This window comes from Chinchilla lanigera, unplaced genomic scaffold (assembly GCF_000276665.1).
Source record: "Chinchilla lanigera isolate Chin_1 unplaced genomic scaffold, ChiLan1.0 scaffold00044, whole genome shotgun sequence".
NCBI classification, from domain to species: domain Eukaryota; kingdom Metazoa; phylum Chordata; class Mammalia; order Rodentia; family Chinchillidae; genus Chinchilla; species Chinchilla lanigera.
The window spans coordinates 18930434-18946127 of NW_004955445.1; the positions used below are offsets into that span (position 1 = coordinate 18930434).

General features: G+C 39.3%; 1 protein-coding gene across 2 annotated transcripts in view; it reads right to left on the reverse strand.

Annotated features, from left to right (window-relative positions):
* The window catches only part of Ctnnbl1 (catenin, beta like 1), a 166470-nt gene that overhangs the window by 121045 nt on the left and 29731 nt on the right, over window positions 1–15694 (reverse strand). For both annotated transcript variants that reach the window (XM_005392553.2, XM_005392554.2), the window contains exons 2-4: window positions 14741–14929; window positions 10647–10753; window positions 1342–1481 (exon numbers count right to left, since the gene is read on the reverse strand). In XM_005392553.2, the coding sequence (XP_005392610.1) occupies window positions 1342–1481; window positions 10647–10753; window positions 14741–14929 (436 nt within the window). The remainder of the gene's footprint in view (window positions 1–1341; window positions 1482–10646; window positions 10754–14740; window positions 14930–15694) is intronic.

Consider the following 15694-nt stretch of genomic DNA (forward strand, 5'->3'; position numbering starts at 1 on the left):
TATGTTTACTGACTGATGTTGCATGAGCACCCAGTACAGCTGAGGCTCCCCAGGGCCTAGCACAGCATTTGAAGTACATCTACTGAAAGAATTCATGAGACTATACTGATCCTACCATGCAGAAACACGCTAGTTACGTAGGGTTCCCATACAACCCAGAACCCCACAGTGAACCTGGTGAACACAGTCATCAATCTGGGAACCAGCAGAGCAATTCTTAATACTGTCTAACATTATACGAAGCATCAGAAATGCCTTAAGATTGCCCTTCAAGAAGCCTACATTAAAATTGTTCACTGATTTATTTCTATGAGAATTATCAGGCAGGAAAGAACCTAGTCAGACATGCTCTCAGGAGAGAGATTACCAGAACGATGAAAATAACATGAAGCAGCAGCAGATTTCCCATGAATATCACTCAAGCAGACTAACTACATTTGTCTTTTACCTTTGGAAATCTAGATTCAAACAGAACAACTATTGGAAGAGAATTTGGTTTAATGAACATAACCCCATCCACAGGCATATCAAAAACCATTCACATTAAAGCTACTGCACATCTGATGGCTAAGATAAAGTATAAAATGGTTTTGGATGTCATGACTCAAATTCAGCTATAAAGAACATTTGCTAAGTGTCTACTATGTATCAGGAATCGTGTACTAGACACACAATTTCTTTGACTTTCTCAATAACACTGAAAGGCAAAAGCAATTAACTGTACTTTTATAGGTGAGAATATGAAGGTATGGAGAGGCATCACATTTTATACAAGAAATGAAGCCAGGAGTCAAACCTAGCTTGTCTGTTTAGGTGTAATGCTCATCCAACAAGTATGAAATATTCTTTACTGGGGTTCTAGCCTTTTTTTTTTTTTTTTAAAAGAATTGGAATACAGCAGTGAACAAAACACATGAGCTTCCCCATCCCCTAGACTTCTCAATGTGCTTTTACTGCTTGGGTCACAACTACTCCAAGCCATCTGTTAGCAGAATGATGTCTAGATCAACACATTCAAATCTGGCCTTGTCTCAATAAGGGGCTATCAAATTTAGATCTTGAAGATTAATGTTGTTAATATATGAACACATACATATCACATTAAATTTTAGTATTAATAAGAGCAAATACAACAATTAAGAATTTGCCCAAGGCTTGTTAACAGATAAAAACCAGATTTGCAGATAAGTAAAGAGCAGCGGGTGTTTCCAAATGGAAGAAAATTAGAATGGAAATAGAACACCGGACGTGACAGCACACATCAGGAGAGCCAGACAGAAGAGAGTAAACAGCATTTCTTCTGATGTCAGCCTTCTACTGAGGACAGATCTGAAAGGATATCTGTATTATCGTGTCCCAGCAACCCGAGAAGTGACTGCACGGCGTTCAGCTCCACCAGAAGGTGGTACAGGTCTGGCATGGTGGCCACTACGTGCATCTCCTGAATGATGTCATTTAGGTCCAGCTCGGATTCCATGAACCTAGGAAGGGAGAATAAGACAGCATCATTGAAAGGAAAGGGGCACTATCAGTGACGAAAAGCAAATTGCAACATAACCTAGACAAAGAGACAATCTGTCAAAGTGTCTACAACAGACCAACCAAGAAGTACACTCATCCAAACATCATACTGTCACACAATTTCCTTGGGAAATCGATTTCCTCATTACAGAAATCAATCTTGGATTTGGATCTCATTACAGGGCTCCCCTTAACCCTTCAGTCAAAAGCTGCCTTTTAGAGGCTCTCAAAGTATTCTGCAGCATTAAATGATCTACCCACCAGTCCTCTGGATTAGCTACCATCACCCTTTGCTGTGGCAGTTCATTCTGTTGCCCTGAACTAGCTATCCTACTAATCCCAAAAGGGTTTCTCTTACTTCCCTCTTCAGATCAAGAACCAATTATTCCCCTTCCCCAAAGGAAGACAGTTTCTGCATCATCCCTCAAAACCCATCATGTCCCCTCCAATGAGCTGATTATGAGGCAAGTTCCAAGCCAGGCTGATCTAGACTCTGGCATTCTGTAATCGTTATCACAGCTTCCACAGCATAATATTTCCCTAACATTTCCACAACTGAACCTTTCAACAAACCTCTGCCCAGGCACTAAGAACAAAACTACACTGCATTCACTCTGCATGAACCCTTCCCAGGGTCTGACATGTAAGAAATGCCCATTAAGCCTTGGATGAACAAAACAGAAAGGTGTGTTCTGAGAAGGAAATGAGCTATCCAAGTAAAATAACTCAACAATACCTGACTGAGCATGATTGGGAGGAAAGGGTGGTTAAACAGACTCTGGAGCAGATAGATGGGGCTTGACCATGGTTTAGCCACTCACTTAGCTTTTCTCTGTCTCAGTTTCTTCATCTACAAATGGAGACATCAACGCTACCTGTCTCATAGGCCTACTGTAGAGTAAAATAAAAGTAGCATCTGAACAAATTCTCGCATGTCAAAGCAGTATGTAGCCAGGTGTGGTGGTACATGCCTGTAATCTCAGCACTCTGCAAGGCAGAGGCAAGGAGGATCCCAAGGCTGAGCCCAGACTAGGCAACTTATCAACTTAACAAGACCCTGTCTCCAAATAAAAATAAAAATAAAAAGGGTTAGGGATATAGCTCCACGTGAAAACCCTGGGTTCAATCCCCTGTATCCCTACAAAAGCAAGCACTATGTAATTAAATGTAATTATTTGCTTTCAATGCTTTTACAATATATGACTACTGTTATTACATCTCCATTTCTCTTCTAGAATGTTAAGCTTGTTAAAGACAGGAGCTACCATTCACAGATGCCTACTTCACTGAATTGAGGCTACAAAGAAAAGGAATATAAGCAGTGATTCTTGATATCACATAGGACTCATCAATTACCAGATGCTGAGAACTGGGCAGATATCAGACTCAAGAAATCCAGATTTCAAAAGGGATACACACACAAAAAAATTTAGAAACTATAGTTCTTTAAAAGATGCCCACAGTTTACATACTATCCTTTGGAACTGGCTTTTCTCACTACTACTTTTAGTCACAACATTACACATATTTTTTTCTAATTACAATACATGAATTTTCTTTGAAAATTGGGAAAAGAAAGACAACCCCTCAATAAGTAAAAAGAAATCATTCATGATTTTATGAGACAGAAAAAACCATTAATAGTACTCTGGTATGTTTAAGTCATTTTTCTTAATTCATAGCCTTTTCCCCCAGAAAGTAAGCCTATGTAGTATAAAGTTCTATACTCAAGTTTTGCTGTTGTTAACATAGATTGAATAGTTTCCCCTCAGTAAACATTCTTCTACAGTAGAAAAACCCAAACCTGACACACTCCTGCCAGTCATTCTTCTCCTATGGCAAAATCTCTCAGTACCAAAGTACTTTTCCCTGTTGTGCCTACACCCAGCTCAGAATCCTTCGCAACACAGTGGTCCAAGAAACCACCAATCAATCACAGAGTGTATGGGAGACTAAGTTTACCAGTAGTTTCTGTTCTAAATCATAAATTTTAACTAGCTACATAGTATATTCCCTTGTGTTGATGTACCATGATTTATTTAACCAATTCCCTTTGTTAAACATTCAGATAGCTTCCAATTCTTTCCCCTGTAACAAATGACACTTAGATGCATGCATTCATAATTACTGTGTTAAGATAAATTCCCAGGAAACAAAGTGCCAGCTCAAAGTATGCATGACTTAACAGACTTTGATATATATTCTGCCAGAAAGGTAACAACACTGTGTGAAGGCCTGTTTTCCTTTAACTTTTTGACGAAACAATACTATCTACTTAAAATCTCTAATTTAAGATGGGAAATAAAGCTTTTTAAAATTTTTGCATTTCTGATACTAAAATGGTTGCATTTTTTCTAATGTTTACTATTTGTATTTATTTGCCTATTTTTTTTTAATTTTATTTATTTATTTATTTATTTATTTATTTATTTATTTATTTGGCTTTTTTCTGGTACCGGAAATCGAACTCACGACCTTGAGCTTGCCAGACAGGTGCTGTGCCGCTGAGCTAAATCCCCATCCCCGATTTGCCTATTTTAAATCAGGGTATTTATTTATTGATTTATAAATGTTCTCTATACTAAGGAAATTAATCTGTCATATATTGCAAAAAAAAAACCCTGAAAAATATTTGTGCTTTAATTCATACACTGTGTTTCTTAGTTTTTGACATTAAGGTTTTCAAAAGTTCAAGAAGTCAAATCATCATGCTTTATGAACTTCATTTTACATGTACCCTGAACAAGATCTTTTCTATGCTAGAATCAGGTATGTTTTATGGTGTACTTCTACATTTATATATATTTAAACATTTTATCCATCCGAAATATACTTTAATTCACAATATAGGGTAAAGGCCAAATTGTATTTCTACAAATATTTTGTCAGCTGCCCTAATGCAGTACCATAATCTACCCTTTTTTCACATATTTGTAGAATTGTTATCTATCATATACTAATGCATCTTTTAATCTATTTCTAAGGTTTTCACTCCATTTTGTTGATTTGTGTGCAAATTTCTGAGTCGGGATCACATTTCCACATTGTTATAACTTTATAGTATGTTATAACTTGTTATAACTTTACAGTATATTTTATGTCTGTTATTGCAAAACATCCCCGTTATTCTCCTTTTTCAATGCTTCCTTACCTATTCTCATCTGCTTACCATTCTAAGTAAATTTTACATTTTACCAAGATTCTCCCTCAATACCACTTTTTTTTTAAAGGCTCCTTCCACTGTGGCTGCAAACAGTTTATTTTTTCAGCGCACTAGTTACCTGAAGTACAGAGGCCAAATCAGAATCATGAGTTAAAGGGCTGGTGCAGGGCTGAGGATCTGGTTCAGTGGTAGAGCACTTGTTTAGCAGGCCCAAGGCCAAGTCCCATCCCCAGGCCTGCAAAAGAATGGGCTGGTAGAGGAGGATTTGAATATCCCAGGGAGCAGTGGTACTATATAATCCCTGAGCCTAATGGGTTCAGCAAACCTTGAAGGCTTGTCTTATGTGGATATTTTAAAATATACTCCGAGCTAGGCATGGTGCCACAGGCCTGTAATCCCTGCACTGAAGCTGAGGCAGGAGGATCACTGCAAATTTGAGGCCAGCCTGGGCTACAAAATGAGTTCAAGCCCAGCCTGGACTACATAGAGAGATCCTATCTCAAAAAAAAAAAAAAAACACACATACACAAATACACACAGAGACTTCTGAAGAACAACTTAATAAGATTTTACAGTCTACCTGGAGAACTAGTGATTGAGACTGGACACTAGACAGCAATGAACAAAATCATGCTGAGTTCTAGGACAGGATTTGGGGATCTGAGTGATAACTGGTAAATGAATGCCTTCCGAGAGACTTCCATTGGTGTCCTGCTGTCTGATGTTGTCTGTGGCTTTGTCCTTAGGCCTGTTTTATTTTATTATTCTTTAATCAATAAATTGGGTGAAAATATAGAAAAGGCAAATTTAACAAATATCATATAACAGAAAGCTTAGAGAGAGAGTGAAGAGAATCAATTCAAAAGGCCCTGACAGACAATAAAAACGTGCCAAGTCTAACCGCTGAAAATTATCTGGGATCTAAAAAGTCAAGTATAAACATATGATGTGGGAAAGGTGCAGTTTCATGTGTAGAAAGGACTTGGTGATTTTAGTCAGGTGTAACTGCTGCACAAATCAGAACCATCAGATAGCTCTGTCAAGACAGAGGCTATTCCTTACTCCTATCTGGCTCCACGTCCCTGCCAACTTAATGGTCTACCACACAACCTCAGTGGGTGTCTGCCAGTGAAGAACCAGAGGAACTCAGCTGCACCAATGCTACTATGGCTTAGGCTATTTAAAAATACAACAGAGTTCTCATACTGATTAGATGACCACACTTTAGAGGGATACGGAAAGTGATTCTGGGATGTAACAGAGATTATAAGAAGTCTGGGCTGGGGCTTTAGCTCAGCGGCACAGCGCCTGCCTGGCAAGCGTGAGGTTGTGAGTTCAATTCCTGGTACCAGAAAAAAACAAACAAACAAACAAACAAAAAACAAGAAGTCATATGAGAATTCGTTGAAATTCTTTTCTCATTCTTAGTCAAAATCTTGAGTCAGAACTGCTAAATGATGGAATAAATTCTCTGGAATGTTAGATCCTTGTCACTAAGGGTAGTTAATAAAGAGTAATATGAAAAAAAAAAGACAAATGACAGAATGGGCTGCACTTCTCGTTCCTTCTAAATTTATGATTCTTCCTAGTATATGGTACTATCCCAATGTTTTAAGTTTAGAAAGTCAGAAAATCATCAAAACATAAAACAGCAGCGAATCATACAAAGAGAAACACCACAAAAATACCACTGGGTCCAGTGTCACATGAGTAACAAGGCATAGTAGTAAATGCCCAAAATTAGCATTCATAGGAAAATGGCTGCACTTTGAGACCATGATGTTATTAAGTAAAATAAATCAGACACATGAGCTTATATATCACATGGTTTGTTTTATATGAGAAACCCAAATTATAAATAAAGAGCAAAATAAAGACAGACAATAAGAACTAGGGAGACAGATCTTTTTCGAATGGGAAGGAGATCAAGAAATGGGAGGGATTGAAAAAAGGAACTAAAATGTGTTATGCACATGTACCAACTCCAGAAGGAAAGTAAACATTATCTACTGCAAATATGTGCTCATTACTTTGGAAAAAAAGACTGACTTAGGTGTGACCATGGGCAATGTGTCAACAAGTATTCATCAGACATATACAGTACTAGGTTCACTGTCCAAGGTACTGCAGATTTAAGAGATAACAAGAGAATCCCAGTTTCTGACTTCACAGAGCCCTCAGACTAGCACAAATGTAAATAATCTCTTACCTAATTCATCATAAGGATGCCTACTACTGCCCAAGAGAAGTGCCCCTGGAACACAGAGCACAGGGTTCCAACCTAGTCAAGGAAGGCAGACTATTAACTACTTATTTCTAAACCTCAATTTCCTTATCTTCCTAGCTGAAGCATATTGAGGATTAAAAGGAATAACATATATAAAGGGTCTAATAATACTTGCCACACGGTAGATGCTCAATGACTCTGTCCCTCATTAGCTATGCCATAACAAATACAATTTTCTTCTGCTTTTGCTGACAAAGTACAGCCTACTCATTTAAAGAGCACATAATATTTGCAGAGGGCTGCCTTTAGGGATTTTTGAGTGCCTTCTGCAATACATGATTTACTTCTGGGGTAAGGATCAAGAGAAAGGTGATGGAAAGCAATAGAGGAACATATTAAAACAGTAACCCAGGCTGAGGAGGGGGCCATCCACTCCATCTGATATGACAGAGAATCTTCTCCTAGCCTGCCCAAGGACACTTGCTTCAGACAAGCAGATGTTCTCCATCAACCACATGAGCGAATAATTAGCAAATGACCAGCAAAGTTCAACATCATGCTACAAAAGCAACAGGAACCAAGGAAGTCTAAGTACAATCATTGCAGGGGGAACATGATGTTCCCTCTACCTAACTAAATCAGTAGTTCTCAAGGTGTGGCCCTGGGTTCCCAGGATGTGGACAGGAGGTAACTGGAGATGCTTTTGACAGGAGGTAACCAGAGATGCTTTTGGGGGTCTGTCAAATCAAAACTATTCTAATTCTTCAAAGGTATTATTTGCCTTTTTCACTTTTATTCTCTCAGGAGCATACAGTAGAGTTTTACATAGCACTACACAATATATGACATGATTGTCCTGAGGGCTAAGAGAATGTTTGCTTTGTATGTTGTAGTGTTTTCTAGAAATTTCAAAGAAAAGCATTTTGGGGTACTCAATAATTTAAGAGTGCAACAGGCCCCCGAGATCAAAGGGCTTGAGCATCATAGAGTAAATAATTTGTTCCTGTAAAAATGAAGAGACAAACTAGGAAAGGACCTTCTAGGGAAGCAACATACTCTAACCCATGCGACATTAGGGAGAAGGATTACACAGTGTAAAGTGAAGGCTACAGAAGGAGAATTGTCAATTGAATCTGAAATGCAGCCAAATGAAGAGAGGCATTTTGGGGTATGCTATTAAAATGACAATCGCATATATGGGAAAATAAATTTCAATGTTTCTGATCTCAACTGGAACGTTTCATTCAAATATGCTCCAGCAATTTTCATCTTAATTGCACCTCGCTGGTTTGGAGAATTATGAGAGACACTGCACCAGTAACAATTCAAGAACTCAAGGTTAAAACACAATATAGTTTTCTCACTGCCTTTTGACATGACAAAAAGCTCTTTATGCATAATTTCAATTTTCACATATTCAGATTTTAAAACTAAAATGGTATATAAATTTTGTCTAAATGGAAAACACTGTTGACTTTTTAAAATGTTTTTCTTTTTTCATGAAAGCGGCTCACGAATGGTAATACCAGCACATCAGTGGTCACTATAACCTACAGACACTCACAGCTCTGAGTGGCCAGGAGGCTAACAGTCTGGAGGGGCAAAGGCAATACTTGTATTACAAGAAGGAAACTGGATTTCCAGAGTTATCAACCTATAGCATAGCTTCCTCATAACAAATGTATTAAAGGGGGGTTACTGCAGCATTATTTATAAAAACCAATATTTAAAATAACCAAAATATCCATCAATAGAAATATAATTAAATAAATTATGGTATTTCCCAGCCATGAAATACTGCATAGTAATTAAAAGACAAAAGGTAGATATGCAGATAACAAAAAAAAAATATTTCTTGTCATGATTCCAAATCAGAAGGTGTAGAACACTTACAGGATGATTCATGTATGGGGGAAACTGTACACTTACATATACATATAAATAAGTGTACAGAAAACAATCTAAAATACTATTTGTGAACTGTTCACAGATTTACCTCTTAATAGAGGAATGAAAAAGGGGCCAGTAGAGCAAAAGAAAACTTTCATGTTTTATTCTACTTATGGCACTGTTGTCACTTTTTGCAATGACAATCTATTTGTGTAGTACTTGTGTAAACACACACACACACACACACACACACTACAGTGTAACAAGTACTAATGTAAGGTAGAGCATGCAACCAGCATAAAACCAGAGAAGACACTGCTGCCAGCAAGTTGAACTCTGGTCTAGCTGCTTCATACTATCAGAAAGGGCTGTGAGCCTTGGTCCTGTGACTGGTTTCCCTCCTCTTCCTCTTCTTCCCCACTACAGAGAACACAGTGGACCACACTAGCTAGTTCAGGTTGCTGTGAACACTCTGCCCTCTGATACCTCGGTACATTGTTCTTTGCCCGCATGCTTTTTTGTGTTCTTTTCTGCCTAATACAATCAAAATCATTCTTCAAGGCCTGGTTCAATACCACTTAGCTGTGAAAACCTCAGTAGTCCCCAACTAGGCACTTACTGCTTCTTCCCTTATACTTCCAAATTGCTTGCTCATAACTCTTTTGGAGTGTGCATTCCTTTTTACTTTGCATGTAGGCAGTTTCCTAATAATCACAAACCTGAGTGCAAAGGTCATATTGTTCAATGCTTAATTGCCTAGGAAAACCTTGGGTATATTAAAAGTCATTAAAACTGTATGTTTAGGGAGGAAGACAGGAAGAGAAAGATGTAGAACATTAAAATCAGTATAAATATGAAAAATCTTTTAGTTAAGATTCAAGACCAAAAGATACCATACCCTGATTACGGCGCTTCACAGCAATAACCATAGTAACTACCATTTCATGAGTATCTACTATGTGTAGGAATTGAGCTACAAATACTTGACATCATTCTTACTTAATCTTCACAACCACCTTGTGCAGGAGATATTATTTTCTAATATAGGTGAGACAGATACCTGAAGCTAAGAAAGGGGAAGTAACTTAAGGTCATGTGAGTCACATCCGTATTTGTCTAACCCCAAAGCTTTTGATATTTTCTCAACATTAAAGCTCTTACTAACAGCAACCATGGCTTTTTTGGGGGGCTGGGGTGGGAGTGTAGAGGTCTTTTCCTTCAGAAAATGAGAACGCTAAGGGAAATAGTCAACCTAGCAGGCCTGGTCTTTTGAAGGGCTTGCTTATAAGGCTGACCCAAAGTTGGCAGCTGGGAACTTGGCTTTTGAAACATTTCCTAAGTGATAAGGCTGTGATGCCAGCCTGGAGCACTGAACAGCTGCTTTCCTTCTGAGAAACTGGAATGCTGCTAGTTGTTTCTGCCAGAAATGCCTATATGAACAGTCCTAAATAAAAACCCCAGACTTGGGAGTCTCAAACAGGCTTCTGTGGACAGAAATACTGCACACATGTTGACACAATTCACTGCTGGCAAACACAGTGTGCCTGTCTGGGCTCTCCCAGTGGGAGGGAGAAAGAGATGAGGCTGTGCATGAATTTCTCCAGATTCCACCTGATGTGTCTTTTTCCTTCATGGATCCCATATACTCTTCTACTATAATAAACCACGTTACTGAGCACCACTGACTGAATCCTATGCATCCTTCTAGTGATTTCCCAAACATGTGGATCATCCTGGGATTCCTGATCCAAATCACAAAACCCAAAGCAAACAAAACAATGGAAAGACAAAATTAGCAAACAGAATCCTGCAGAGGAGAAAAGGATCAGAAAAACAGAGCCTTACTTCTCTGGATTGTCTGGAAACTTGATTCGCAACTCTTGATTTTTATATGATCTCTTTTCAAATGTGAGGATCATTTTCTTCACTGAGCTTTCATCCAATGGTTCCTCCTGGTACAAAGGGACAAATGCAACAACTTCAGTACACAGATTTTGTATTCACTGTCACTTCTTTCCTGGAACACTGATGCTCTACTTCACTTTGCCAATGACTTCCCGGGTTCAATGTACAATATATACTTTTTCTCCCCGGCTACAGTGAGGGTTAAGGATGTATACTAGATGTTTCAGTGTACCATTCCCGGTGTCACACAATGGTCAGTATCTGTAACACAGAAAATTCAGTCTAAGATGTTAAAAAAAAAAAATCATTTCCATTTAAAAGTTTTACATCTTTCTTTCTTCCCTCCAGCTCCCCAGTACTAGGGACTGAACCAAGAGTGCTTTAACCCTCACTATGATCCCCAATCTTTTCTATTTTGTATTTGAGACAGGGTCTTACTATGTTGCTCAGCCTGTGCTCCTGAGTAGCTGGGATTACAGGCGTGTGCCACTGTGCCCAGCTAACAAGTACTTCTTAAGCATACTGTACGGCACAGGGGATAATAAGCAATAACACTAAATATTATTATTTAACATTTATCTTGTCCTTTTCCTTTGTTACAGGTAAGATTCAGAAGTTTAAAAAAACACGTTTAAGATAAAACCCTAAGTCAGTGAGAGTTGTCCTTAATTTTTTCTCCATACCAGGAGTCAGAAAACTATAGTCCACAGGCCAAATTCACCCCACTGACTGTTTTTGCACAGTCCCTGAGTGAAGAATGGTTGTTTGTTAACTATAGTCACTGCTTTGGATCTCTCACACATTACTGTGCTCCATGGTCACTAGCTGCTGAGAAGACAATCAAATAGGTACTTGGAATCCAGATGTAACATCAAGAATTTAGTAACTGTGCCTCAGAAGTATGAAAAAGCTAGATCATGCAGAATTTTCTTACTTCATACACTGCAATAATACTTACAAAGGTAAACAAAAACAAGACGTGAATCACCCCCGCCCCTCCAAATTGACACTCAAATTTCAGGAACATCTCATCTTGACAGTTTACTTTCGGGCTTAAATTAATGTGCTGAAACGCCCTCTGCCCTCCAGCTCTTCCAACCCCCAGCTTGACTGCTTTGTAGTTGTGGACCATAACTCATACCTAAAAGCAATACAGAAACTGCTATTAGGAAAACCTGAAATAGATCCTTTTGGAAAGCACTGAATCATCCCATAATTTTATAACTACTCAGAAAATGTTCACTATTATTTTACCATTAAATTTCAAGTTTCATATATTGTGTTTTAAGTGGAAGATACCTTTCCTTTATTCATTTGGGGCATGACATGTTTCCTAGGCGATATCAAAGACTCCAGCATCTAGAGAAGCTGAACTCCGTTGGATCCCTATGTTCCCCAGGGTGTTGAAGTCAGTGTTCCAGCTCAGTGAGGACTCAGTCTAGCTTCACTGCATACCAGCCATACGGCAATGTAACCTTCCTGAATATACTGCTCAAACTTTCACCAAATCCAGCAGATTCCTCCACATAATTCCTCCGCTGAATTCACCGACTTAGCACTTAGAGTAGAAGTAGTCCTTCACATGACTTATAGAAGAAAGGTCTACCAGGATCTGGCCCAGATAATCTCTACAACCCAAAACTAGGGTAAATACCCCTGTTGCTGGCCCGTGTCTACTTGTTCCCTGCTGATTTCCCAGTCCCTGGCACAGAGCAGGTACCCAGTGAAGATCTGCTGAAAAGGGAATGGAGTAGGGAAAGAGGGATAAGTGAACATGTTTCCTGTATCTTTCAAGGTCATAGGGATGACCTAAAGAAATTATGTACCTAAAATTGTTTGGTAAATGATGTTAATTTGAGGTGTTACTTTTAATAGCAACAAGCACAATGTAGTCAACATACCACTAGGATTTAAATAATCAAAATTTCTAGGGAAGAGTTAAATTACTTTCATGCAACCTCAGCCCCTGTTCCTTTCCCTCTGCTACCATGTTGTCTACCTTACAGGAAAACCATGTTAGTGTTAATACAGCTTGCATAGGATTTCCAAAATTCCAGCCTCTCCAGGGCTTGGCCTTCTGTAATTTCTCTCAACACTGGGAGAAAACGGAACTATCAGTCTTAGTCACTGGCCACAGCAGTATCTTCAATAGCTCAATGTCAGAAACCAGAGGGAGATTTCAGGAAGATGAATGCCAATGATGTAGCACAAAAAGGACAATAATATTTTACAAGTTCACGTGACTTTACAGGGCAAGCATCACTTGTTTTTCATCAAATGGGACTTTGGTGGCTGTGAGAAAATAACTCCTGGACTTGTAGCCTTCCATGTGTCATTTTTACAGAGCGATCTCTTTTTCGCCGTCCCTTAACAGAAGGGCTGGTCCCATGTTACATTTTTGTCTCCTGGGCTAGAAACCACTTATCCATGACAGCTACTGTCCTAATCCTCCATTACCAGCCTTGCCCTACATGGGAATTATACCCGCCAATTAACTGCTGCTGCAGGGTGAACAGATTGAGCAGAAGCTGGTGAGGAAGGAAGGCGGGAGCATGTGCTGCAAACACTGTTTGTGTAAGCCCTGGCAGGGCTGCTACCCTCAGAGAGGAGGTTCACAATTCAAGACTGTCTCCCACTGCAGATTTTCAAAGGGGCTTCATCTTTTAGGGGCAGATCCCCAAATAGCCCTGGTACAAATTCTAACAAGGAGAGTGTTTTTGTCAAAACATAGCAAAGGCCTTTTTGGAATATGAATCAACTTTTTTTTCTTCTCGGATTCACACTCCAGCCACATTTTTAAAATCCAAACTTAGCATCATATCTTTGAGGGAACTAGAAAACAGCTGGCTCTTAAGAATTTATTTCCATAATTCACAATGAACAATATGCCAAATAAAATAACACACACATTAATACTTAAGGATTTAAAAAGACACAAAGGTAAGGTCATTCTGTTTTTAATCACGGATATTATACCTCTACTATTCTCAGTATCATTCATTTATACATTCAGTAAATATTTATTAAGGGTTTACCAAGAGCTATAGCTCTGAGTGCCAGAGACATAGCTGTGAACAAAACAGAACCAATCCCCATTTTCATGGGAAACTGGTGAAGAACAACAAATAAGTAAAATAAACAAATAAGAATTTCAAATCATGACCTGTGCTGTGAAGACAATATACAGAAGAAAGTGATGAGTATCTGAGGATGGCTCACAGGACCATCTCAGAGACAGGACAGACTTCAAAGAACAGAAACGCGTGAACTGAGACTTGAATGGGAAAAAACAGTCATGCAAAGTGTTATGGGAAGAGCATTCCAGGAAGGGTTCAGAAGCAAAAAGGTCCAGAGGCAGGAGTACAAAAGCCCACAGGCACCTTAAAGGACAGCAAATATAAAAGCCTCAAGGCACCTCCTTCCCTAAACTGTTTTTTGTTTTTTGAGGTGAGGTCTTGCAATGTGGCCTGGGTTGGCCTCGAACTCCTGGGCTCAAGTGATTCTCCCCTCTCAGCCTCTCAAGAGCTGAGACTACAGGCACACATTAACCCCAGCTCTAAAATGCACTTTTCTAGACATATCTCAATACCTAACGCCACACAACCCCTTGAATTCCACCTTTGCTATTTTGCCAATGCCATTTCCTCTGTCCTAAAAGCCCTTCTTCCACTTACCAGCTCTTCTTGCAAAGAACATTGACTACATTAAAAAATGTGTCCTCATAAAGGTCAGTCTAGGAAAGCTTCTCCAACTCTCTAGAGTGAACACTAACCCTTCCTCTGTTCCCACAGACCTCGATTCAGCACGTAATCAGGAACGACTTTTGAAAATTCTGTGACCTTCTTACAGTTTGGAAAATGCTTCCTGAACTCCACTATCCTGTTTAACTTCACATTAGCACTATGACATAAGAATTCTTAGTTCTATTTTACAGGCAAAGTCGGGAAGTTTAGAGATAAGTAGTTGTCTGAAGTACTCTACAGGCAGCACACCAGAGCCAGGGTCTGGGCTCCTACCCAGCTTTGACATTTTACCTCTTCCTCTTCCTCCTCGCCTTCTCTGTCAATAATCTGGAGCAGCCTCTTTTTGTCATCATCTGCTTCTTCAGCCACAGTCACTTCCTCCTCCCGATAGCGGCCCCGTTCTCGAGGACCAGCTTGTTTCCGACGTGTTTTCTGCTCCTCTTCCTCCTCGTCTCGGGGACGCTTTGTGCCTCTGTTGGGCTGAGAATGAGAGAAAAGAAACACAGGATGTCAGAGTTGGAAAAGGTACAGAAAGCATAGGCAAATGCCCCAAAAGTTTTCAAGGATTCTCTGATAGGAAAGCACCATAGCAAACCATCTCTCCCACGAAGTGAGGCAAAATTCTACATGATCATTTTTCAGACCTCTAATGATTCTACAAATACACCATGAACAACTGCTTTCTTCGTGCGGTGGGGGCAGTTTTTCGATGCACAGTTTTACCACTTTACAAAAGTTTCTATGTATACAGAAATTGCACAGAACGAAGATGAACTGCACAAGACAAAGATGTCCCCACTTGAAGATGCAGACACTGGGTTAGGCTCACTTACTAAGAAACAATCCCCAAAGTTGACCCCTTAGCACATGGCCTTAATTTATATGGTACAAAGTCACTTTTACAGTCACTCAGAAGTAGTTCAACTAGAGAATATACCATATGTAACTTCCAAAGATCTACTGTTCTTCAAATTCTGTTTTACTGAGGAAGGCCAGAGGCCAGTCAAAGGGACTAAACAGACACTTCTCAAAGAAGATATACAAATGGGCAACAGATATGTGACAAACTGTTCATCATCATTAATCAGGGAGATTCAAATGAGAAACACACAGAGATATTACCTCACATCTGTTAGAAGAGCTGAGGAGGATGAGGTGAAAAGGGAATTCTTGTGCAGGGTTGGTGGGACTGTAAATCAATGCAGGCATTATAGAAAACAGAAAACTAAAAACAGAATCCCAAGA